At 36.6% G+C, this 27,776-nt stretch overlaps 1 protein-coding gene across 1 annotated transcript; it reads right to left on the minus strand.

Annotated features, from left to right (window-relative positions):
* Positions 1-367: 367 nt before the first annotated feature.
* LOC103715871 (callose synthase 5) lies at positions 368-19,552 on the minus strand. The gene is given in 41 exon segments (XM_088720061.2): positions 368-792; positions 1,015-1,197; positions 1,297-1,347; positions 1,712-2,509; positions 2,802-3,031; positions 3,106-3,218; positions 4,523-4,606; positions 4,704-4,819; positions 4,897-5,016; positions 5,100-5,211; positions 6,780-6,969; positions 7,064-7,132; positions 7,212-7,337; positions 7,446-7,555; positions 8,458-8,609; positions 8,682-8,805; positions 8,908-9,002; positions 9,156-9,279; positions 10,041-10,201; positions 10,284-10,371; positions 10,495-10,586; positions 10,682-10,807; positions 11,397-11,483; positions 11,591-11,640; positions 11,724-11,823; positions 11,902-11,962; positions 12,058-12,110; positions 13,747-14,072; positions 15,478-15,625; positions 15,702-15,830; positions 15,915-16,002; positions 16,104-16,180; positions 16,261-16,398; positions 16,516-16,648; positions 16,740-16,831; positions 17,675-17,767; positions 17,871-17,999; positions 18,163-18,273; positions 18,453-18,549; positions 18,684-18,805; positions 19,436-19,552. Coding segments are annotated over 38 exon segments (5,226 nt in total). The 5' UTR covers positions 18,178-18,273; positions 18,453-18,549; positions 18,684-18,805; positions 19,436-19,552; the 3' UTR covers positions 368-549.
* Positions 19,553-27,776: the final 8,224 nt, after the last annotated feature.

A 27,776-nucleotide genomic window follows, 5' to 3' on the forward strand; every position in this document is an offset into this window, starting at 1 on the left:
AGACCACATGAAGCAGATGATTTGGTTAATGAACAAGGTTTCCAGTTGATGGATTCTGGAGAGGCTTCAGTTTTTATTTTGCTGGGTTCTGTTGGGACCAAGGTTGAGTCCCCTTTTGCTTGAATTTTGGCTGGCTGAATTGGCCAGTATATGTGCCTTTTGATCGCTTTGGTCATATTTGGTCTGGCTTGTCTAGGGTCTGGGGACCCTTCTCTCTGTTTCATGACTGGTTTTATTACCTGGCTTCCGATCTCGGGAACCCTTAATACTCCATTGGTTTAAGTCAAAGATTAAGGTGGATCATCATCACCTTTTTGTCTCACAAAAAAAATCCATCAGCTAAGGAGAAAAAGACTACATTCAAAAGTATGGTGAATGACGACACCACGGTCGACTCCTTTGTTAGATTATAGAGACTGACTGCGTTTACAATTTCTCACATTCAGCTGAATCATAACACAATTTCAATTTTCCCTCTGCTATTAATGTTTAATTACATTTGATTATCTAGTTCATTGGCTGTCCACCATATGCGAGATCATGGCTCCATCACTTGGTGCTTCAGCTTTGTTTTCTTCCACCAGCTAAGATACGTGAGATTTGTAATCCCCTGCTGAATGCCTGGTTGAAGAGCAGCCTAGTCTGGAACTCGGAAACAAACGGGAACCATGCTAAAAGAGCGACCGGTGCAAAGATCAGGAACCCCATAACATACTCGTATCCCTTCGCTAGTGCCTTGACTGAACCCCACAGCCCCATTTTCTTCAGCACTGGCCTGCATGCCTGCGATATCTGCTCCAAAGACAATGACATGAATTGTTAAGTCCCTCGTATCACCTCCAGATCATTATGCAGGATGGTTTCTATTAGCAGACTCCAGAATCGTGTTTGTGTGTGTGTGTGTGTGTGTGTGTGAGAGAGAGAGAGAGAGGGAGGATTAAGGCATGGTACTTACCTAAATGATAGTTAATAATTTCAGCTAGAAGGAGATGGAGGGATAAGCAAAAGAGGTACCTGCAGCAGTGCCCATCCTGTTGGCATGAAGGCAAGGAGACTGGAGAAGATGTCTCCGAGATTTAAATTTAATCGAAAGAGACCGCCCAAAGCTCCAATGGACCCGACAAACAAGAAGAGCTTGAGAAGCCTGAATAAGAGCTGGAAATCAGCACTGAACTTCTTCCTACCCATGGACTCTACCTGAAGAAAGGAGTTCAAAGTCAGCAAAGGAAAGCAACAAAATTGTGAACAAGGACATGCAGTATCTACCAAACAAACGACTGCTATATATGAGCTGACCTTCAAAATTAGCATCGCTGCTACAATCACTAGCCAGGAAAGACCGTATACCTGACCAAACAGAAGAATATTAATAGTTAGCAAAAAAAAAAGATGAATATTAATAGATGTTAAACAAAACATTTACATTATCATTACATCAATATTAGCAGTATTGTAACTACTGCAAAGCTGTATTTAGTGGAAAAAAACTGCATTTTGGCCTTTGAGCAGATCAATACCCAAAATGACCTATTAAGCATATTTTCATAAACTCATCTTCCCAGTTGAGTGTGCATTTCTCGGGGCAATATGCTATAAGGTTATTTGCTTCTTCTAATCATAAAATGGTATATTCCAGTTGAAATGTTCATGAAAGAACCAAAGGGAATCTACCGTAGCATGCTAAAAATGGAAAGGTGAGTCAAAGACTTACATTGATGCTTTTGTCATTGTTGGCAACATTTAGATGATAGACGATCCCATACTGGAAGATGAAGAAGCGCAGAGAGAGCACAATCTCCCAGAAGCGTCCCAAGAACCCCGTGGACTGTAAGTGTTCCTGCTCTTCATTCCACCAAGACTCCCAACTTTTGGTTGCTGGAACACCAACACCACCCTGGCTGCTCATCCACTTGGTCCAATCATCCCAATCCTCGACTATCTTCTGCCACTCAAAGCCTGATGGATTGAAAAGGAATGGCGCGAATAAAAAGGAAACCACCAGGAACCACATAGATGCTGTGAGAAGCATGAAAATCGTTGAGTCAGTCGCAGCAGCTCCAAATAGCCCGTAAACTAGCAACAATGCCATCATTTCCGTTCCTTTAACAAAGTGACTCCTTGAATACATTCTGTAATTCTCTGCAAATTTTACATGCCGGACAACAAAACCGCGTCCCGTGGCCCTGTATTTGGCCCCCCCATGCAACACAGTCCGCCCAAAATAATGGGCCTTTGTTCCCAGAGAGAATGTGAAGAAAACTGCACAAAGCTGAAGTTGCATTATGATAAAGTCACTAAGGGCAGTTCTGAACCCTCTCTCCAGTCCAATCTCCATGACCATGGGTAAGGCCATGAAGAGACCTAATTGGACTAAGGACTGAGATGCCATGGCTGCCTCGAGAGCATTGTTCCCTCTCATCCGTGCCTTTTTGATAATTGCGCTCTCCAATCCACTTAATGACAAATAAAGTTTTCCATACAAGAAAACATAGACTATAAGAAGAACCAGCTGCACATTAAAAAAAAAAGAAGCAAATAAATACTGAAAGCAACTACTTTTTTTTGTAAAAGTAAAGGTACATCAGCTATTGTTATGCTCTAAGTTCCTGAGTTGTTCAAATGGAAAAAAGACATTTTCTGGTTCATTGCTTCCAGTATATCAAGATAATTTGGATGTTTGCCAAAATATTAGTGAAATTAACCAATTCCATTGATTTCAATATCCTATAGGCCCTAGGTCTGTTCCTGCCTCTGGCAGATACTAGTCTTGACATTTAAAGAAGAAAGGGCATGGAGGTTACCATTGAGCTGATGTAGAATCCAACAGTTGTGAAGTAGCATGACAGCATGCGGAAAAAGTCAAACCGGTGGCCCAAGCGATAGATATCTCGGCTGAGTATTTGCTCCCCATTCCCACAAGCCACTTTCGCTTCAAAAAGTGAGATTTGGTTAAGCCCAACATCTCGTCCTTTCCCGACCTGGATGTACTCGTGGTGTGTGACATTTCCACGCCTTAATGTCGAGTTGAAGCCTGAGAGTAGGATTCTCATTATGCAAAATGCTTAATTCATGGAAGGTAAGCAAAATAAATGAAAAGAAAATCACCAGCAAAAATATCCTCGCTTAAGTTGATCCCCCTAGAAGCCTTGCTAATGCCACCTCTAGTGATATGAAAGATCCTATCAAACACATCTGGATGACCATAGTGAAATCGAACCCTGTCCAGAACAAAGAGAATTAGAAAAAACCGATGTCATTATGATTACTTTTAAGGAACCAACAGCCAGGAAATGTATACATATTACATACTGTATTGCAATATGCAATCTTTGCTGGTGCATTAGCAGTTCTGATTTACTGACCATATGATACTAGAAAGCAACATTAACTACAGTAAGAATTCACCAGTTTTATGCTTAACCTTACCAACAAGCCTAATCCACCTATACAAGGTATGAACCACAAAGTTTGAGAACATTCTATAGCTAGTTCTCAATTTGATGCCAACCCCTTAAACTGGTGCTGCTTAGATGCTGACTTGGTACTTAAAGCGAATGTTTGAACAAGAGAAAGCCAGCTGTGAAACCCAATAGGCATCTTAGTAGATAATGGTTTTATATCTTAAAACCATGCAAAATTTCTGTCTAACAGGCTTGATATCATGAATCCAGCATCAGTCTTTCTGCCTGACAGGCTTAATACCTGATACACCCTAAAAGATTCAATCCAACACTTTGGGCCACTTAGGTATCCACTAGGTAGTCCACCTACACATAGAAGTGGTCTAGGTGGTTGTGCTCTAAGCAGGACAACCAGGGGGCCTATGACCTGGATGGGCTCTTATACAGTGCAGGCAGATAGGGGACTGCTTAAGACCATGTAGGTGCCTATGCAGTGCTCTGACGGCCGGCGGCATTTTTAGCAACTGATCAGGTTAATGACTGGACTATGAATACACCAATTACAGAACCTAAAGGCTAAAGAAGAGGAAGGCACAAAAAAAGGTGGGAGGTGGGGAAGATGGTGAATCGAGATGTAATAGGTGTAAAAGAGTTAAAAATTGAATTTAAAGGGAATAGATAAGTGAGGAGAAAATTATTAGTTCTTATTTTTCATTTCAAGAAATATAAATTCCAATTATGTGCTCTTTTTCCTAAATTAATTATGTGCAGTTAAGTGCTACTAAAAATAAAGTGTTGAAACAAAAACTGATGCAATGAAAGAACACACAGCTAGAGAGGCTGAAGTGTCCAAGTCATTTTACAAGACTCAAATCAGGAGGAATAAAAATCCTTTCAGCTAGAAAGCATGTAAGAAGCTTCACCATAGGGGAATCGGATTGGAAATGGCAGTTGTATTTTCAGTCAACTCACACTCATTAATTTTATGATTGGATAACCTTTTCCCGACTATAAGAAGATATGCCAACAGGAAATTTAAGACATTCTTTTAGACACCTCGACAGGCACACAGCATATCATAAATCCATAAATGACCAAGAACTAAAAGGGTAGAAACTCACTTTAATGGGTTTGCAAGGACCCTTTGTCCAATTGTTACAAAACTTGTCTCCTGGTTTGACATAAACCAAGCCAAAGATGACACACTACAACAAAAATTATTGAAATGTTAGATAATATATCCATCCGTTCTAGTTAAGGCATAAAGATACAGTGTCTTAGGGCTTATGAAACTGATCCTACCCTCCTGTAAAAATGTGCTCACGTACACCAAGAATGGTAGGTTGACGTACTCCATGATCTTCATTGAATTCTTCCAAAAGGTTACGCATTTTAAGAGCTTCTTCCAAGTAGTTATCCTGAAGAGTCGTCAATCAAAAAGTCACAACTACGCTACGTCATATATGCAGTAACACCAAAGCTTCATTTCCAATACCTGATTCATATCAATGGTCTGAAGAGCCTCTCCACGAGTAAAGATTATTGCGTGGTTCTGATTTTCAGGTTTTCCTTCACCTATCTTTGCCGATCCCGGCAGCTTTATACGATATATTTCCTTTTCATTGTTAAAGTTAGAATACCTTAGTATCATTGGATCCAGTTCTTGAGATAGATTAGGCCAATCTGAAGTATCGTTACCTGGTCACGATTATCAACAGCTTTTACTAGCACGGAATAATAGACCTTGTGTACCTTGTCACCATCTCTTTCTTCAACTTCATCAATATACGCTACACGCAAGGAAGGATAGCTGCATTTATTGAATATACATTAGATTCTGCAATAGAAATTATCATTTGGTAGATAAAAAAGCACAGTATATGATGATTGTTAAGAATGCTGAAGTTTCTTCTTCCACAAAAGTTAGTGTCGGCATTAATAAAACAACTCCACTTGGCCCATTTATGTTGGCTCAAAATCAAACAGCTCCAAACAGATTCTGCCAAGCTAATTGAAATGCCTAGAACCAAATTCAAACATTTGGCATAAATTCCCATTAGTTAATTACTCTTTCAAATTTGATTTCCTCAAAAAAGGTATATGAACTTCTAGAATTATAAGCAAGGTTTGGCATACCGTACCGAATCTGATGGTACGGGACGTACTATACCAAATCGGACAGTACGAGTGTACCGTAACACCCCAATTCGGTACCGGTATATGGTACGGGGGGCGTACCAATACTCGGTATTGCCGAACCAGCCGCATACCGTACCATACCCGACACAATGATAGTGTGGCAACAGTACAAGGCCCAGTACCAAGACTGCATACCTTGTTACAAGTATAGAATTGTACAAGGGTGCTGAGAAGGATATGGAGATGCCAACATCCAAGCATGCTTACATTTGTTTTTTTTTATAAATATATTTAAAATATGAGGAAAACTAGAGCTTTCATTAGGAAAATCAAGCCCAAAAGTAAATTTGTATGTTTTCTTGGGTTAAATGACGAAATCATTTTTAAAAAACATTATATATATAATATGTTTATTCTGAATTTACTTAAAAAATTAGGAGTCCTACAAATTAGAAGCTTGATACTTGTGTATGAAAAGATATACAATGTTACCTCACCTTTTTACTAATTACAATTCCAAGTCATTCTATGTGTTCTTTCTTTCCATTTCAGTTATAATGCAACTTAGTACTAAGGCAACATTATGTGTAAGAAAAAATATTTTATGTTATAATATAGTGTTTTATATTTCTTTCTAACTTGCATTATTTTTTTGTATCATGTGTTAATTACTTTTTGATAGCTTTTAGCTTTTGTTTTAGATATATAAGCATAACAATCCAGCCTTGTCCCAACTATTTGTGGTTGACTTTGGAGCGTTTCATATTTTCTCATGTTTCTTATGACTGCCTACCGACCTAATGTCAAGCTGCCACGCTTCTTATCTGGCTTGGGACCAGCACTGGTGCTGTTTTATTACAGTTGCTGAATAAACAATAACTGTGATTGAGACTGCCAAAGCTTCTGGGCTCGGTATAGGATGGACTCAAAACTTGTCCTGAAACATTGTTCATAATGAAAAAAATATAGTACATTTTACCTGATAATGCTTTATTAAAAAAATGCTAAAAAAAATTTCATATTATTTTAGATTTGATATTGCTAAGAGTCATTGAAAAAGCAACAAGCACTCAGTTCCGAAACTACCAAATCACATTACTATGGCTTCATGCCAATTGAACAATATAATATCATAGTAATTTCAGTTACCAATGAGAGAGGATAGAATTCATGTCAAAACTGGAACTGTGAGCAAAACTTTCAAAGTCTCGATTAATATTTGAGGAATAATTAACATACTTAACCATCAAGTTCAAAATGTCTGTTGCACGGCGATCTCCAGATAGTTTTTGATTGCCATAGATTTGACAAGTGGCAACGTATGTGAATTTCATGTCTGCTATAGCTTCAAGTTGAGCAGATAGAGATCGCTGGCTTTTTTTTCCTTCCTCTGCCTCATCAGTAACTGCTTTATATCCTTCTAATATTTCTGCAGGAATTTAGAAAGAAAGAATCACACAACCTTAAGTGGGATAAGAGAACACATACTTCCTAAGAAATGGGAAAGAAGAATGTGTTCGTACCGCTTTCAGAAGCCATGTCAAGAAAAGCCTGAAGCTTCAATGCTCTTCGGTAGTACATCATACCCCTAACTGAGCCACCAGAAATATTACGTGAAGCGACTTCGCAAGTGTTACCAAAGAATAAAAGGAAAATGAATTAAACAGCTACCTGTTCTACAGAGTGTTTGTCCCCTTAGAGAGGCCCAATGACGAAGTTGTAAGACATTCTCCTCATTTGCCCAAACCTCACTTTCTTTTTTGCAGTTAATTCGTTCCATGAAGTTGTTCCATTCATCTATTACAAAGACATTTATGGTATTGACCAAATAAAAATAATTACCATGAGAAGAATGAGCTCACAAACTGTAGTTTGAAAACAAGTTAGATCATGGAGCCTAGAAACCTGGAAAGATCTTTTGCAGGTAAAATATGATTGATACACCATCTTCATTCTCCAGATCAAGATCATTTTTGGAATACACAGTCTCCTCACTATAGTAAGGGGTCAAGACACTGCCAAGTTCATACTAGACAATGAGGAAAAAAATCGATATTTGACTCCTAGCATTTGTATGGTGATGATATCTTAGACAATGAGAAAAAAATATGTATTAAATATCTATGATACCAGAGGCAGTTTAATGATAAATATGATGGTTGATGCTGATAAAATTTGTCATAGATGTACTACAAAACATTCTAATAAAATCTGAAATATGAAGGCTTATATGCAAAGAATTGGCACTTGAATAAAACTACACCAGTTATTTTGTTGTGCTAATGTCCAACAACCTAGCTAGTTGTGTTATACACAAGGTTCACCATACCAGTACCGGATTCCATACTGGTGCCATACTAGTATAGTATCGGTACGGTATAGTACATAATTTTTTTGGCGTACCAAGGGTTGGCATGCCATCCGTACCAGTACTAGTACCAAACCGATACGGTATAGTATGTCCGCATCTGGTATGGTACGGTACCGCATACCATGGTTGTACACATATCACTATATGATTATTCATTATGAAAAAAAATTTCATTGCTCAACAATTCTTCTACCACAATTTATAACATCGCTGTACAGGATAAAGGGAGATAAGCATATAGTGAACAAATAAGGATTTTAGAAATATATGTAAAATATAAAGTCGACAATTTTTTTGCTCAGCTAAAACCTTCTAATCCCATTTAAAAACTGTTTAGGTCTGTTCCAGTTTGTTTTACATAACTTCCATGCTAGTAAATATACAGGGACCAGGCAGCAGAGGGCATAACATTTTATTCTGTTTTCATTTCCTCAGAAATCCCAGATTGACAATCCCATAACAGTCCTTTACCAAAAGATAAAAGACTCGCTAATAACAGCACATTTGGAACATTTCAATGCTACATGAAGGAAAAGAAAACTGAACCTGAATGAAAGCATTTTGCGGACTCTAGGTGCACGTGGCATATCCATGAATAAAGAATTTGAGAAAAATGCTATCCTCCTACGAGCCTCAAGGTTTGTAGGCACCTCTATGGCAGATTCTTTTACAGTCAATACGAGGTATAGGCGTTTAATCTGCAATTATGTATATGCATCAGCAGCTTGTTTTATCAGTTACAAAAGGTAATGATTTGGTTACTATGCCACCTGTTCTTCCCAGTGTGGTGTAGCCACAGGAGGAAACAATATAGCTGGCTTTGAACCTGCACCTGCAAAAAGTTGTCTTCGTGGAACCGAATCCTTGTAACCATGACCAAGCTCAGCCAGCTCACTATAAACAACATTGTAAAGCTTAAAATAACATTAAGACTTATATCCAAAAACTATTAGCAATTTCAGCTATTCAAGGAAGGAAATATTCATGATTACTAACCGAATCTCATTTTTCATCATATCACGTGTAACTACTTCAAGCATGTCTTGCAGCAAGAATACAACAGTATCACGCTTAGATGCATCACCTTCTTTCTATACCATGGAAGGAAAAAATAAGTAACATTCACTTTATACCACAACAATGTTCAGCCATACATAGATATTGCAGTCAACAAAAGATATTGAAATCATTCTTCTTCATAGGGGATAGGTTATAGAAACTAAAAAGATTTGACAATGAATTACCAAGACACCCACAAGCTCCACAAATTTTTTACATAGGGTTGGTAGTGCACTCATTCTGAAATTTGCAAGGAATGTGTTCTTTGCAATGTTAGCTTCAATTTCTTTAATGATGATGCTGATAATCCTGTCACAATGAAACACAATTAGATATTTCCAGATTTACTTGTACAACCATTTGCAGGGAAAAAAAAACTATATATCATCTGAGACATCTGCCTACAGAAGATGATGGAGAGATAGACAAACAAACTAGAATTAGGGGTTAAAGTAAGGTCAAAAAAGTGTCGAAGCAACCTCATCAAAATTTACACATCTACTACTAACTATAGAGATCTTATACACAACTTATGATACAACTATTAGATCAGCCATGCGGTACACTTTTGAAGCCCAGCAATTCTTGTTAAAACCATAAGAATTAACTGAAATTTGAGGAGGTAAATGGTGGTTTCCCAACAGCCAACAAACCAGATTCCAACTAGTCAGGCCAATGCAGCCAGCAAAGAGTAAAGTCCACAAAACAGTTGATCCAGTATGGACATCTAACAGTGGAGTTTATCTAAGAGCAAACTAGTCATGTACTTCATATCTTTTCTGGTATCTGCAATGAACCTAGAACAATAACCTCAAACTCCAAATGCGTAACTTGAGGAATAATGTTGAAATGGACAGATGTAGAAATGCTATAAATTCATAAGGGCAGAATCCCTGCATTCATAATTACAATGGGCCATGACCCTCCCATGGAGTATACAAGTACGTGTTTTTATTAAGTTCAAAAGGCACGATAACACTAGCAAATAGCAATTATTATTTTTATCATGTGACCATGGGATGATATCTTTGACAAATTCCAGCTAAGGGAATAAGTAATCTGTAACAAACCTTTTCTCATTTTCTCCAACTACCAGAAGGTTAAGAACAAGTTTGAAAGACTCATAGCATTCTAGAATAGCACATTTCATATACTCATCAGCACAGATACGTTTCCAAAGATCAGAGTCCTTGGATTGAAACTGAACTGCCATATCCAGAGCAATAGGTATCTGCATAGACAATCATAGAATTCACAACTGGAAGATACCCAGTAACAGTAAAAGGAAGCATCAGAATAGTGATGGTAAAGACCTTGCTAGCTAGCAGGAATAGTGGCCACTGTATTAGCTTCAGGCTGGGATCCGATGAGTAAGGAACCAGCAACAGATCCATTTCCCTGAATTACACATGCAGACACAAACGAAAAAAAAAAAGAAAGTTTGATCTTTGCAGGATACTTATAAAAAGAGATAAGATAGAATAATGGAACATGTATTTCTAAATGAGTTTAAGGCCTTTCCTATCACTGATAAGGTCTTCTTCTCGGAAACTACATATCACTTCATTCCATAACTGAGCAAACTTAGCAGCCTCTGTTCTCTTGCTTGCGGAAACCTAAAAGTTTTATTGAGATTAAAATGTTAAGAGTAGCTGAGTGATAGTATGCATATCAGCATTTCAAGAGAAAAAAACAAGAGTCACAGGACAACCTCTGAAAAGCGCTTTGAGAAAGAAAATCCTTTGTTGCGAGACTTCTTCTCAGATGGAACCAAATATGTATTAAAAGCTCCAGGTAAAGAGTGGAATCGTGATCTCAGCATGCCCAGCGTTCGTATCTATGAGTAGAAAAATGCCAGAGTTTAGATGATAGAAGCAAAAAGCATCACCACTATAAGTTATACCAAAATATATAATTTTGATGTTAGTGATAGAAGATGCAACAATAATTCCTCAAATGCACTAGAAAGATAGTTATTAAAGATTCTTTCTTTATTTCTTTATCTTTCTTTGGTAGATGAGGCCGGTAGGCAATTTTGGGCTACAAAGTAAGAGAAAGCCCACTCCAGTACTCCCCCTATAAACCTTGAACAGGCAATATCGGATCTTGGCTATCTGGTAGACCCTAAGAGAATTTGCCAGCATCCTCTATGACCCCTTTAGACAAATAAGTATAGTACATTATCTGCTTAATCGGGATTAATTACATGATAATAATAAACATCAAATCCAGGTCTTTGGCATAACTGCCAGAAGATTTACCATCCTCTCTTCTAGATCAGCTGATCAGATTACCAATAAATAGAAGAAGAAATTAAGAAGCAGCAAGGTATATCACTTAATTTAAGGCTATTAGTCAAGTTTCACATGCTAAAAGTGAATGATGCAAAAAAATCCATATTAACGAATTATCGAATTTTCTTTTACCTCTCCAAGACGGCCGAATGCTCCACTAAAACCACCATATAAGGTAGAGAAAATTGAATACCATATCTGAGTGTCCATGAAATACACCTGCAAAAGATCCAACCATCACACATGGTACTTAGTTGAGGTCAATCAAATGACTTATTAACCAGCCATAAATTACTAGACTTCAGCAAAATGATAGCTAAACCTACCAAGATCACGGGGGCCCAAAGTGAGATAACTGCACCGATGTTGTATGGAGCTGCATGGACCAGAAAATTAATAATTTGAACAATTTAAAATAGGCAAGTCCATGCAAATTGTTAGAAGGATGGAGAGCACTACCATTAGGAAAAAATTCATGCCAGGCATACTGAATATGGGTAATTGCATACTTTTTATTGAGTCCCATTATATCTTTCGTTGGTCTCACCAGTGGTTTTATCTGTAACAAAACAAGATATGTAAGAAAATGATTGCCAGACTTGTATTTTTGCTTAATGCTGTGTTCTGTCAAGATTACCTGGATAAAGAAACTGAACGCAAGCTTGGAACCCAACAGCAACACCCAGAATAAAGTATATCTGAAAAAACAAAGAAGTGTGTCATTTAGTTATTTGAACAAAAAAAAGAGTCCTTAAATAGCCAGAGGATAATTAAATTTCCTGCATACACTTACTTGAAAAGTTCAACCTGACTTTCATGCATACCCCGCCCAACATAAATCCTTGGCTGTGAGTAGAATACAATGCATTCAGCAATAATGAAAATACATGCCAATAAAGGAAAAAAGAAAAAAGGAAGTCATAGAAAGCACATGATTATGGATCCAAGGATTTAAAGCATTAAAGCAACCACAATGGCAGGGGTGTAGCATACCTAAGTCCATATATCTATGATCTTTTTCACATACATATGTGGATACAGTATTATAAATAAGGAAAAAAAAAAACTTGATTCTAATTTCATGCAAAAAGAACTGCTTATGCAGACAATCGCACAGTAGTCAAGCTGAAGTGAATGGTGTTATTTGAAAGATGCCATGGATGTTCTACCAACCAAAATGTTATTTGCAGATGCATATAATGTTAGTTGATGAGAATAGACCAGATGAAAATGCCCAATTGGAATAAAGGAGGAAGAATTTGGAGTTAAAGGTTGTAGAATTAAAAGACCTCACATAATAAAAGATGCAGAATGCATTGCAATGTACTAAGAATAACAGAAATAAGGCCCCAACATAAATGATGACCAAGAGATAACTATGCGGTGGATTATACAAAGAGGCTTCCAAGAGTATTATCTACATGCTAAACATACTTTTGACACTTGAACTAAGAAAATTAAAGGGCTTTGATAGGGACAATAATCATGATGTTGGGCATTAAAGAGATGAGAACCAGAAAATGATTACTTTATGAGGTTGCCCTTCAGTTTTATTCTTTGGTTAAAGAGTCTTTTCTGGCAAACGTACTTCCCTATAAAACTTGTTGTCTTCCCTTTTCATCTGAACTCTTTCCAAATATTTGGTAAAATGGCCCTTGGTTTGCATGAGCTTAAACTTCAATCAATAAGGTTGATCTCCCTACTGGCAAGTCTCTTTCTCGCCTGGTTGTCTTGGCCAGCAATTTGACACCAACACAGAGGAGATGTCATGTTAACCACTGATCACAAAGATCTACATAATCCTCATGGAACTTTCTTGACTCAGAGAAATATTATTGCCATAGTGTTCATCTTGCAAACTTAAAGCTAGTGGTGATACCATTAAGAAGGATTGCTTGGACTTATCTAGACTGGGTCAGAAATCAGGAGGATGAACAAGATAATAGCAAACTTGCAACATTTCAAGGTATAGCAATCAGAAAACATGTGTTGGATCTTCAAGCTGATGAATACACTTTAAAGAAAGCAAAAGTTTATGATCATAAGTACCACCATTAGTCCAGCTTATTCTAGATCACCCCTTGATCCTGAAATCAGCTAAATGTGATTGATTAATATGACTGAAAGAAAGCAACCAATTTATTTTCAGCCAATCACACATAATAGAAAAGGATGGCGCTACACTGCCACACTTTCTCAAAAATGCCTCTTTCTTTACAACCCTGCATGCCAATATTCCTGCTCATTCTGTGAAATGCTCCCACAGTGATTATTGCCTGGTCCTCAGAACAAATGTCTTAACGCAAGTCAAGCATTTTAAAAGCCCAAAATTGATGCATATTTGGCTTCCCAAAACTCATTTAAGCACTGTTCTAAGTGAATCAAGCTGGACCTTTTTATTTTAAAGCAAATGAAATTAAGATTGTTGAACTAAAACTAGACATAAAGAAAAGCAAGGCCTGGAGGAGGGCCAGGGGGTTACCTGAGACCACCATAAAAGAAGCCGGACTACATGCCAATCAGAATTTTCAATCCACCGCCGAAGCATCGGAAATATAAACAGTACACCTGCCAGTAGATTTGGAAGCAAGTACAGTGCAACAAGCATGATATATAGAGGTGCTCCATCCATTTGATTTAGCCACTTTGTCAGATTTTTTATTGGTAAATCAATTTGTTTATTGAAGTAGAAAAAGGGCAGCACAGTCGCCCATGCAAGACTAAATAGAATCTTCAGAATGTTCCTCAGAACATCAGTGAATCTCCATCTATGATAACCAGGGAAGTTCAGAACAAAGTCTAGAATACCTGTTAGTAATATAGATAGGTAAGAAAAGAAGCAAATATTATAAAGCCAAACAAAGTACTAAAGCACTCACAGACAGGTTGTTTTATAAATTTATAAATTTTACAGTGCTTCCTATTAAACCATTATGCATATTAGATCAACTTTGATAATCATGAACATCATGCTAACAGCTTAATTTAAAAGTATTAGCAATTTCCTTTGTTTCTTTTGGCTGGTGTCATGCATAAAACATTCTCAAATACACAAGATATACATATATAACAAAAGTTTCAAAAAGGTAAAAATGAAGCAACAGTAGAATTTCCGAATACAATGGGCTAGAAAAAAGGCCTTACATTTCATCTTACTAAAGGTATGAACTGATTGTTCAACTCTTAGGTCTGTGCGATCAACATAATCATGATAAAGAAGCTACTTATCAAATAAGCTCCATAAAAAAACTTTTTTATTCTTGGCGTCTTTTATTCAAGTATTTTGCTTTTTCTCAATATCTAATAGTGGTATAACTACACCGAATACATACTAGTCTTGATAATATTCACTACAAAGCTCAAGGTCATGGTTTCAAAGACCACCAAATTGGGATGGTATGTCTGATACCATAGTGTTCCAATGCAAAACCAGCACCGATATGGATGTCGGGATGCCAAAATAGTTGCACTAGTACATACCAGCTGTACTAGACTGGTCCTTGTAACCATACTGACTATGCCAGTCGGTACTAATGGTTTTTCAATTTATTGGAAGCGAATAATTTAAGGTATGTACCGTCAGTACCAATACCATACCATTCTGATAGATACAAAGGTCCAGTACTAGAATTTGAGAGTAAGTCTTAATTACATACTCATTCATCTTGAATCGGGGATTGTGCATATAGGTTAGAAACCTTTGTTTTTCCAAGTACCATTAGGTTTTCATTATGAAAGGTTACTTAGTTATCATTTTACATCGCTTGTAGGTCCATTTGAATTATGAATAAGTCTTACTCCTTTCTTAATTATTATTTTACTGGTAACTTGCAAGCCAAATTCTCTCCCAGCATAATGTAAATTTGATGGCTTAGGTTGTTTTGTTTTTTTATAAATGGATAGCAGAACACAAATTTTACAAAATGAAAATTTGCCCATGATTGGCTTGATTAGCAATCATGGATGGATGAACAGATAAAAATAGATCAGAGTAGTTGAAGGCCTCTTATTCTTAAAAGCAACATTTTGTCAAGTAAATTTATAATAGATTATGGTATCCAGTATTTGGATGAGGTTAAGGGATTCCATGCCAAAGAAATGACTGATACTAGCTAAGCAAGCCAATTATTTGTCATGTCTCATTGGATGCTCCAGAGATGATAAACAAGATATATATTATCAAAAATTTAAGTAGTTGCAGAATAATACATACTTTGAAGGAAGCGAAGGGCTGCTGCTGTGATGAAAATGCTTGATAAAGAATAAAGGATATCTTTTCGAAAAATGGACCTCAGTGGTAGATCTTGCGGGTTATCATTCCGATCATCCTTCGACAAATTCCAGGCAAAGATTACCATTGCCTGAAACAATCCCAGAACTGGATTATTTCCTACAGCTAAAGATGGTCAAATAGTCCTAGTCCCTTAATATTAATACCTGTAGTGCCATTGCATAAAAGGTCCACATACGATCAAAACTTCTAAAGATGTGCCAAAATGTTCTGGTCTCGACGAAATTTGATTTTCCTGTACTTTTGCCAGAACCTTTCCCGGATGAACGTCCCATCTGCAAATCGGTCATTGCACGAAGACATTCCATATGGAGATAGCAACAACAGAGGTATTGACTATTAGAAGTTTCCCATCATACCTGCACTATGCGCCTAGATTCACGTATTGATTTGAAGAAATCATCATCATCACGCATAGGCCATCCCAAAGAGAAACAATCAGCTGACCTGAATGGTACGAAGTTAAATACAATAATCAAAGTCAACTAATCGATAGAAAAAGTTGATTTGAGTGAAATAGCTGTGATTAGTAAAACTCCTTAACAAACCAGAAATATTCATTTAGATCGTCATAATTACACCAAGCTGAATGAGGGGCTTTTCCATTCTGGCTTTTACTGGCTTCCTGGCAAATTAACATCATCAGCTTGTAAATTTAACAAGAACAATGTCTTACTGGAGTGCAGATTTCTGTTGGAAACTTGCCTTCTCGATGACACGATATATAGGAGAGATTACTTTTTTCAAAAAGGCCTCATCGTCCCCCCCATAAGAAGGTCTGATATTTTCTCCCGTCACAATGCTGACATTTCCGGCCAACAGACCATGTAGCTCATATGCCATCTAAACAGATGAAGACTTTGCTTAGGGGAGAGGGAGAATAATTTATATTTGAATGAGTAATACAATTAATCCAATAAATAAAAAAAATTATAGTATATCCAAAAAGACTGAACTCACATTGTGAAAAATGTAGCATAGGCATTCTGGCATATAGCGAACATTGGCAGCTTCACCCCATATAAGAAGAAACAGACCCATGTAGAGGATCTTTCTCTGCTGCACTTCTTGTGGTTGTCCACCTTGTGGGAGCCTTAAGTAAATAGAAAATTAACAACATCAAACTATGATAGCCAAGGCACTGAAAATGGTATAACAAATGGAGAATAAGTTGCATCCTATACCGTAAACTGTGTTTCCGTCCCAGGAATTTACACCATGCTTTGTAATTCTTGAATAGTTTACTCATAACTGCATCCACTGCTCGCTCGTCGAGCTGTGTCAGAGGAATTGGATTAATAAATATGACAAGAATGTAGCGTGGAGCATACAAAATTATTTCAACTATATTAGCATATGAGTAGATAGAGTTCTCAAGTTATGTAAACACAACATTTGGATTCTTAAGATTCCTAGAAATAAGAATGCAGCAACACATGTATAGTCAACATAGCTAGTATTACAACATGCCAATCCGACAACTTGCTGCATTGATCATGAAGAGATGATTTTGAGACCAGTGAAGAATCTTCTATAAAAGCATCATGATTTTTCTATTGCTAAAGTAAATTTTTTACAGCTTAACGCAATGGAGCAAAGATGCATGATGTAGCAAGTTTTGAATTATAAAACTTTTTGGCTTGCTATTGTGAAACTAATACTCTCCTGTCATAAAGAAATTTTAAATTGATCTGCAAAACCTTAAATTTTCATAATGCAGTTCAATGAACCAATCAAGCATGAGATTGAAAGAAGATCTTGACATGATTTATATTTAGACACCAATTCGGAACACAACACTAGGATGGGCACACACTCGATAGATAGCAAGCAGATACAATCTTGTTGAATATGATAAGGTTCTGAGGCCCAATTTTAAAGAATAAATGCCATCTTTGTAAGAGTATAAATCAGTGAAAGTAGCTACAGCCTTCATGAAATCATAAAGTTCTGCATGAATTCTGAAGTCAATTACAAATACACCTCATATAAACATAAAAACAAATGGCATCATTAACTAACCTCTAATTGATGATGATCATATATTAGCGGCAATCATGATATTCAGAGCGAACAAATCATTGACAAATGCAACTTAAAAGGAAGCAGTGAAACATGCCTTGTTAAGAGGTTCAGGTTTAGGTTTCAGCCTTGCATGAACATTGGCAAGCAGTAAGATCAAGTGTTCCCTTTGGTTTCTGACACTGTCTTTCTGGAAACAAAGTAGCATAGTTCAAATAAATGAGACCAAGACCCTTCAAGAAATGAATAGCACTAAACAATGCCTTATATGAGCTTATCTGTAGATAGCATACCTGAAACCCAAACATAGCTCTCAACCAATCAAGTAGATCCAAGTCTCCTGCTTTCTGCCGTTGCGGCTCAAAGGAAGATGGCCAGCTTAAATTTCTTGTGTTTCGCAGGGCAGCAACTGCTGCTTTAATCTGTCAAAGTATAATGTTAGATAAAGTAGGAAAACACTTCCACTGCTAGCCCATCATGCTGACTAATCCATAAGTCGAAAAGCAACCGAGACTACCCCATAAATACATGTCAAATATGTAGTCCATGACTTCCACAAGACAACATGGCTGTGACAGGCCATACCTCCTCAAGTTGCATAATGGATTGTGAAGCACCCGCAGCATCCAGGGGAAGGATGTTATATGGGACATAAATTTCCTTCTTTTCTTGGACATCTTTGGCAGCAGCAATAATCTGCTCCGCAAGCACCCAGAAGACAAACAGGAGAACAGCTTAGACACATCCACAAGCAACACAGAATTACATGACCCTCACTTTGAAAATGTGATGAAATAGACACTACAACTCCACAGATTAGATCAAAAGGCGATGACCAATGGGCACTCTAAGGAACCATTGCCAAGACGACGAACCTCTGGAGCAACTTCTTCAACTTTTTCGGTCTTGTTGACAGCACAGAGCACTTCAAAGAGGACACCAGCAGTTTGGTAAGCTTTTCCAAGTTGAACCCTGTCAATGAAATGAACATGGATAGAAGCATAAATTTCAAAATTTTAGGAGGCTGCAAGCATCACCATAAAATAAAGTATAAGGAGGGTGCAAGCATCACGATAACATAGAGAACATCAGCAACTCAAACTCACCTATCTGCTTGCTCTCCTCTGTCCAGAGCACGCACATAGTGCTCGTAGTACTGTTGATAAAAGCTCTCAATTTCTCGTGCATCACTCTTCTTTACTCTCTTAGCAAGACTTGGTGTATTGTCCTGTAATATGAATTCAAATTATTCTCCTGGTAATGCAGCATTCAGATTCTGTCCACTCTGGTTAACAATTGTTTATGTAGCCTGAGATTGTTACTTCCACTTGTCAATTATATTTCAATGCAAAACATTTCCATCAAAAGTAGACATGATTGCACCAAAACTGAAAATTTCCAAGCTTCATAAAGAGAAGAGAAACATTCCCTTAGACTGGTCAATCATCAGAGACATTTCCTCAAAAAGGATTACCAGCATTTGGATTCCAAACCATTCATGTTTGTTACGTATGCATCAAGACCGCAATGCCTTGGTTTCTAACTTCTTGAATACATTTCTAGGATTCATAAATATACCTTCAACCAAAGCTAGTTCTTTTTAATCCTATGAACTCAAAACTAGAACTTCCAACAAGATTAACCGAAAACATGAACAGGTTCGGGAATCAGAACCACAATTCAAACCTAAAAGAAAAGGTAGCTCATTTCAGAAAAGATCTTGCATTTTTCTAATAGGTTCAATAAATCTAACAACTACCAAGTAACCTATTTGAACAACAGATTTGATTCATTTAAATGATTCAGAGAATTCATGAGCCAAATAACCAATTCTTGAATCACAATCAACTGAAATTACCTCACGAAACCTATATAAAATGAGAACCCGACGACGTTTCACACCGAGGTAGCGCGTTCTGATCCTAACCCTAGGACTCGTAGAAGTCGTTTTCCTAAAAATAGTTCTCAGGAAAAAAAAATTATAAATATACTCCCGTTTTCTAATAAATACACCCCTCCTCTCTCTAAAAGGAAAAGAAATGGAGAAGAAAGAAAAATACCCAAAAATCCCAAATATTTTAAAATAAAGATAATTTTGTATTAGATATTATTAATTTCATAAACTAATTAACAATACGGAAATTGAAGAAAATTCGTCCCGTCCTAATCTTCTTACATATACGTCCCCATAGAATGTGTAGTGGATATTCGCATATTATAAGGGGTTTTGTGCAAAACTGGATCTAGCCAAAGTACCCTTGTTCCACCAAAACCAATTTGGTTTGTGCAAACATTTCACGTATAAGCCCTGTAGAACATGCAGTGGATACACACATCTTATAAAGTGTTAAACACAAAAGAGGTTTTAGTAGACATAAGCTAAAGTTAACACATTTTGTGTGAAATCTAATAAAACTTGGTAAAATTATTTTGCACTAGTTATAATGCATGTAGAGATAAATGTGAATACTAAAAATTATAAATTTAATCTAATCCAATTATGATTATAATTTAAAATTTTAAAAATAATTATTTTCTAATTAACTTTTTTCTTATCGCTTGCTTTTCTCATATAAATTTTAGAGTTTAAATATAATAAAGTACTTAGAGATTCTTATATTCTTCTTTCTTGCGAATCAGGTTTTCTCTCAAAGCCGATCAGTTTTAGATTAATCCCTCCTTCCATAGAATGTTTGAAAATTTGTAAGAGAGAAATCCAATTAGCATTACTGTAGTACTATTTAAAATATTTAGTAAGGTAATCCGATTAGAATTATTTTTGGAATTGAAAAACTAACTCATTTTTTATATAGTTTAAGGATTTGAGGATCAAGGATAAGGATATAAACCTCTTGTGTTAAGTTATAGTATAGTAGAGAGAGAGAGAGAGAGAAGGGAAGCCAAGGAATGGGAGGGCTCACCCGCTCCAAGCGCTGAAGGAGAGCAGTCTTGAATTGCCGGACTCCACGACCACTGGAGTTGGGATCCAGTCTGTGGGCCTTCTCAAAGGCATAAAATCGACCTTCATTCACCAAGAAACAAAAAAAATTTGCAAACATATTATGTTATGATGCTATGCTTCAAAGCTTCAAATCATGCAGGAGCACGTCATGATTCTCCAAGGTTTCTTTCTTGGACAGCAATGGTTGATAAGGGAGGGAGGAGGCGCTCACAGAGATACGCGACACGGGGGCGCTCGGGTTCGATCTCGGCGGCGACGCGGAGGATGGGCGTGATGCTGCTGAGCGACGACGGCACCACCTCATTATCGAACACCTCCATGGAGAATGTCATCGTGGCGGTGTTCCTCGACGGCCGCCGTGTCAGCCCCCCTTGCGGCCCCGAGAGTGGCCCCTGGGCCGGTGCCCCCGACGTCGACGCCAGCTCCTTGCCTTCCATCACCGCGTCGATCGCCAGTCACTCGGGTCCCTCCTCTCCCTGATCCTCCTCTAAATGAGTATTCAAAAGTACTGCATGGAATTGGTGTCGATGCAATAACGCAGCGGTAGCGGTGATGAAGAAGGTGGCAAGTTCTTGGAAGCTCCACTAGCGCGCGCGCCTTCGCCTGCGAGCCCGGCCGGCGATCCCCGGAAAAGGAATCATTGTTATTGTTATTGCAGATTGGAGATGGAATGAAAAGAGAGAGAGAGAGAACGATTGGATTTTGGTTTTGTTCTTTTTATGGAGCATTCGAACCTTTCGTAGGGGGGACGATCGGCGGAGGGGCGAACTCCGGGCGGAGCAGAGAAGACGCGAGGGGAGAGACGAAGAAGGACGGGGGGGAGGAGGGAAGGAGAAATAGCGGGAAGAGCGAGGGGCTGCTGTTTCTCTTCGAAGGTGGGGCTTATCACCATTCATCATGACACGTGTGGGACATCCAGGAGGGGTAGGAGTTTAAGATGCCTGGGTGGGAACCACCTTGGCTACGTGGCAAGAGGGGGTTGGTCGGGGATTGACCGTTGGGCTTGTTTGGTGGTGGGGCTTAGTCAGTGCATGCGACGTGCAAGGGCGACCAGTAGAGTAGATTTGTTGCTATTTGGTCAACGTAGGAGACAAATGTCACAAATAAGAGAGAGACTGTTTTTTATTTAATAGAAGGCCCATGACTTATCATCATTCACTATTTCTCTCTACAAAAAATTATAAAACCGATTTATATAACAGTTGTTTTGATGGTTTATTATTATTACCTTTGCCGCAAAAGAGGGTATTGCTATCTAGCAACTATATATATTTTTTTAGCTATTAAGTAATGAAAATAGCTTTCCTTATTTTACCCATTCACTATTTGTTATAGTGATCAATAGTTACTAGATTTAAATTTCCCCCCTTCTTTTTTTTTTTTTGGGGGGGGGGGGGGGCCTAGCTTGAGCAAGAATAGTTCCCACTTTTCAATTGTTATCCATTATTTATTATCATGATAGTTAATATGGATCCGCATTACCTTTTCTCTCTCTTTTCTTGAGGAGGGAGTGTCCAGGAGGGCCATGTCTAGTATTTTTTTTCAGTAAACCATTTTATTTCATTGTTCTTTTTATTAAGTTTTGAGATCTCCCTTTGATTATAAAAAAGAAAAAGAAAAAGCAAAAAAGGCCATTTTGAGATTGTAATGGTTGATAATAGTTGAAAAGGGTCTATTATTTAAGAATATTATAATTAATATTAAAACCTTGGATTAAAATTATTTTTTCTTAAAAAGTATTGATTGCAAAACCTGAACAATATGATGCCCAGGAAAGAAGACGATCTACTAATTCAATACTATCGATATTTAGATTGAAGGGGATTCAACCACTATGATCTCATAGATTTATCTCTTTCGACAAAGCAAATGATTCTTATATCACTACTTTGCTCCTTAAATTTTGAGCTCTCATAGCAAGAATGGATCCACCATTGATCAATTAGAAAGAGGATAAACCACTAAGATATATTATAATAAAAAATATTTAACAAAAAGAGTATGAAATATTAGTTTTCTAATTAGTAGAACTTTTGATAAAATATTAGTTGAGGTTTTGTTTATGCACCTTTGTATTGAAATCTAATTGTTATCTTTATTTTCTCTGCCCTAAAATTTTATAAGTTCCTAAAAGTATAATCATCTAAAATATATGGAATTTCTAGTACTTTTTAGTTTAAAGTGACCAAACATAGTTATACAGTTAAGGCTCGTTTGGTTGGGGCTAATCTAACATGAAAAAAAAATCCCATATCAGATTACCATATTTGGTACAAAAAATGATAAGAGAGATGGTCAAATAAATAGTGAATGGATTTTATATCTGTTTTAATGAGACAGAGGGCAAAACAAATACCACGAAGAGGGTGGTATTTTTTTCATGCTAGATTACCGAGTAGAGTATTTGATGAAAGTGTCTCCACATTTTGCATTGAAACCTGAAACAGCAAATGCTCTCTTTTTTTTTTTGGAAGTGGGGTGGGGCAAAGAACACTAGTGAACTTTGTCCGTAGAACTCTTATTTTATTAGTGAATAGACCTTCTATATCCTAGTGCCACAGGTCGAATAAGTTCAACAAAATATGTTTCCGGAAGAGTTCATGGAAATCTTAGTCCGCCTACTTTTCTTTTTCTTGAAAAAAAATATATATAGATATCCTAACAACTTTTCCTTTTAGTTTTTCAATTTCTACAAAATTATGGTCTATATATATCTTATAAAATCATTATTTGTAGTTTGTTTGGTTAAGTTATTGGACAGTCTATGTCAGCTACCTATGAAAATTTTGTTTTCTTTGAGAGTCGATTTCAAGACACGAGATTCATCTTTTGTCAGTGTTGTGAAAAGGAAGCCTGATCATGCATTGGAAGGTGTTTATGAAGCAATACATGAGTTCTTTTAATGGGCAATGTAGGCTAGTAACTGCTCCTTACAATATAATAATTCCTTAATTTAAAGAAAAACCTATGCACTCCCACAGGATTGGCAGATTTTCATGTCATCTAAAGCTTTAAAACATTGAAAAATAATTTGGTCATTACTGTCTTTTATCATTCAATTCCCATATTATTCAAAATCAAAGGAACTCACATGAACATTATATCATAAAACAAGTGCTACAGCGTCCAACTATATTATTGGAGACAAAGAGTTTGCTTATACTTCTGTTGGCCATGCCAAGCAGCATAGTATTCATAGCATCCTAGTGATGTGGAAAGTTTTTTGCTAGCGTATCATATTGGATTAAGGATTCAAGCTAGAAAATTCAAAAAACATTGCAAGCTAGAATTGAGAGTGTAACTTTGCATTAGAAAGAACTTGTTCTATTTTCAATTTTTTTGGTGAACTTCTATATTTAACTTGAACCGGCTTATATATGCTTCTTCGAAAAACAAGTTCATAAGAGGCCTTTCATATCTTAGAAAGCCATATTTTAGCACATGTATCAAAGGGTTTTTTTTTTTTTTTTTAATTTGCCGCACACGTAAGAGAGGTAAAGAGTTTACATTCTCATAAGAGCTATTGAAGAAGGCAATAAATGCAAAGCAATGAAGCACAATATACAACTTTATATGCTATCATCACATAATATAAATTTCTAAATTTTAACATACATTCGAATATATTAGAAACATAGGGGTGGCAACTTTTCAGATAGGCGTGAATTAACAATGTCAGAAAAGTATTTGGAACTCATATATAAAACTTGAAAAACTAAAAATACACAATTAGTTAATGGCTATCTATACAAAATGATGGCAGTTGTTTGAGAATCATTAAGCTCATCGCTCTATGAGAATTTGAGAAGGGATATACATGAGAACCTAAAGCCAAGCACAATATATTCTTTATCAGTAATTGATTCTCGAAAATAGACTTTACCTAATCTAGGAGTTCTTGCAACTAATATATTAAGTGAAATCCTTTGAACAAATCATTTAATTTTTTTTATTTAAGATAAATTAAGTATCAAATAATAACATTGTTTTATTCAATTAGTTATGTTTTAAATTTTTTTGTAGGATGTATTAGGATTTATATTTTTATCATGTGGCCTGGAATTTTTATAATTTAGCATTACAATTTTTAGATGAAATTTGAGTGATGGCTACTACATTAGGTATACAAGTATAAATTCTTAGTACAACTATTAATGATGCCCTTTTTATTCATTAAGTATGATTTATAAATTCAAATATGTGGATCACCAACCATTTAGTTGTTGCATTATCCCATTAATTCCAAATATTTAGTGATTAAGTTTTGGACAAACTAGAACTATAAGTTGTGTAAAATATTACTTTGTTAGTCATGCGATGGCTACCTCAATTAATTGTTCTGTGTGCATTAGTATGTTAGAAATGAATTAACGCCTTATTTTTTTGGAATATCGAAGAGATTTAGTTAAAAACTCATCCTTTTAAAAGTATGGGATTTTAAAAAACTTAGGCCATGCTCTTTAATTATTAAATTCTAGAACGCTAATAAAGAATTACAAAATTTTGTATATTACTAAACAAAGCTTTAGCTAGATTTTGCAATATTAGAAAAGAAAAGAGCACTCAAGCAGACATACAAAATAAATAAATGATGGTATGACCAATGTCAAGAGAGTGTATTTGCATATTTGGAAACTCTCATTATTTTAAAAGAGAGTATACAATCCTCCAAAATTCCTTAACATCCAACTAACACTCACCTACCCCATATGTACTAATTACCCTAGTCCATGAATACTATATTAGGCTCATGAATTGAGCAAGTCATAACTGTCAATATTCTTCTCCATAAGTAACTCTCTATCGCAGTTAATTCTACGAACAATTGCTTACTTTCTAGATTTCAGCCTTTTTGAACAAGTACCAATTGCCATATGAGTGATAAGTGATTGGTTTTCATTTCTTCCTAGCATCAATATATAATTAAAACAACAAAATCAGTTAGTTCATCATTTGGCCATCAAATATTGTTAGTTGGTGAATGGTTGTATATATATATCCTAGAGCCGTCCGTTTCCAATATGGATGACGTAGCAGCTATCCCGACTTGTGCTGTCCTCTGCAGTGCAAAATGCATGTTGTACAAGATCATGGTTCAATCTAAGGAGGTCCCAATCACGAACACCAAAAGCAATGGATAAAAGCAACCTAACAACCACCTACACCACAATCTCAAAGTGGCAAATAATAATAATTGTCTAGATTATGTGTCCATGCATGTCAACTAACACAAAAGTGGTCCTTCTATACAAGGGTCACTCCACCAACAAGACAAATGCCTTTTTCTATTGCTTTAGTTGTGATCTCAATCTGTTTTAAGCAATGCATGTAATAAAATACTAACGAATCATTTTGGTGTTGATTAAAGTAAAAGGTAAAATACATGGTGCCATTTTTGTCAACTTGGAGGATTTGTTGGCATTGGTTCATGGGATCCTGAAGAGACCTACGCAGACTCTAGGAATTATTTTGGGTGGGGACTATTGTGGAGTGTTGGCTAATCTAATCCAAAACTTTGATCCCACCATTCACCAACATATCCTTCCCCTTGACTCCTTTTAATACCTAATTATGGGGGCCCCTTGGATCATTGAAATATCCAAAATACCTCTTCTAGCCTTGCATTATTAAATATGTATGTATTGGGTAAGGATTGGCTTGACCACAGCCTTCTTGCCATGCATGCAAGTGAATCAAATAGTACATGCACCATTGGACATGAAACAGCACGGATCATGATGAACTAGATGTCAATTTTCAGGGGGTCAATGAACAAATGATGAAGAAGTGCGTGACCCCCCACCAAGAAGAGATTGCATGCATTGAAGTGCTTTCGTTGCATCTAGCACTGCTTTTGCTCCTCCAACGCCAACCAACACTCCCTTTGAAGTACAACGGTCACCGTGGCATTAATGGCCGTTGTATAACAGTTTTGGAGGGGACTAACCACAATTGATGGATTAATGATGGATTTAGATGGCTGTTCTTTGTGAATCATTTGTATGAAAGCCAATATATGACATAAGTAATGGCACTTATTTACCTATCCACTCTTCACTAATATGGTTGGTGTTTTTAAGATTCAAATTTTTGTTCCAGCTGATATATATATATATATATACACACACACATACAGTCAACCATTGAAAAATAATGGTACAATAGTATATATGTACGGAGTATTTGGTTCACATTCGAAATCCAAATCAGAATCAGAATCAGAATGAATTAGAAAAGAAATCGAAATAGCTATATTTCTCAACATATTTGCTTCATGATTGAAATCGGAATGAAATTTGAAAACTAAACAAGAGTCAGAATTGAGCTTTGAGGGATTAGTGCATTCCTATTTCCTTCCAGAATGGAGATAAAAAATAGGATTCTCTACCAGCTAAAAGACTGAAATGAAAGTTATTCATTTTCATTTCCATTTCAAAGCCCAACTATCCCCAACTAAACATGCTGGTAAATTATTGCTATCAAGCTAACAATTTAGAGAACATTAGTGGTTCTAGACTTTAGTTTTAGAGTCTAGATTTAATTATCAACCAATGTTCAGGTTAGATTATCAAATTACTAAATGTTATTCAGCATCCTGTTTGCCTCCGTAGATGCAATAAATATTTTTCTTTTCTTTGGGCAGTATAAGAATTCCGGATTTACAAGTATAGATTTATCATGGTGTTCTCTTTAGATAAATCCCAGAATTAAGGATTTCTTTTGTTTTTTTGGGTACTTGCTTAAGACTAGCAATTGTTGGAGATAATTGTGGAGATCATCATGGAGATAATCACGAAGAAGTAAAACATGGAAATACAAATCATGACAGAATATCATACAACGGAAATTGTGGTGTCTTTATATGGATTGGACATGTTTTGCTCCTTCGTGATTATCTCCACAATGATCTCCACAATTATCTCCAACATAATCTTCTATTTACTTATGTACATCGTACCAACCCAAACCGGAAGGTACAAAACGTACCATAGCATACCGGTTCGGTACCGATATTTGATATGAATGGTGTATCAACATTCGGTATGCCAAAAGATTTTTATACCATATTATACTGATATAATGCTAGTATGGTATCGGTATGGGTCCGGTACCGAGACGACGATCCTTACTCATGTATATAACCAATCATCAAACAAAAAGGAGGCAGAATTTTTTAAAAAAAAATTATAAAGTTCTCCGTAAAGTATAGAAAGTAAATACCACATACGTCATGGGC

The sequence above is a fragment of the Phoenix dactylifera genome, chromosome 4, assembly GCF_051530095.1.
Source record: "Phoenix dactylifera cultivar Ajwa chromosome 4, Ajwa_hap1_PhDact_Kaust_v1.1, whole genome shotgun sequence".
Classification (NCBI taxonomy): domain Eukaryota; kingdom Viridiplantae; phylum Streptophyta; class Magnoliopsida; order Arecales; family Arecaceae; genus Phoenix; species Phoenix dactylifera.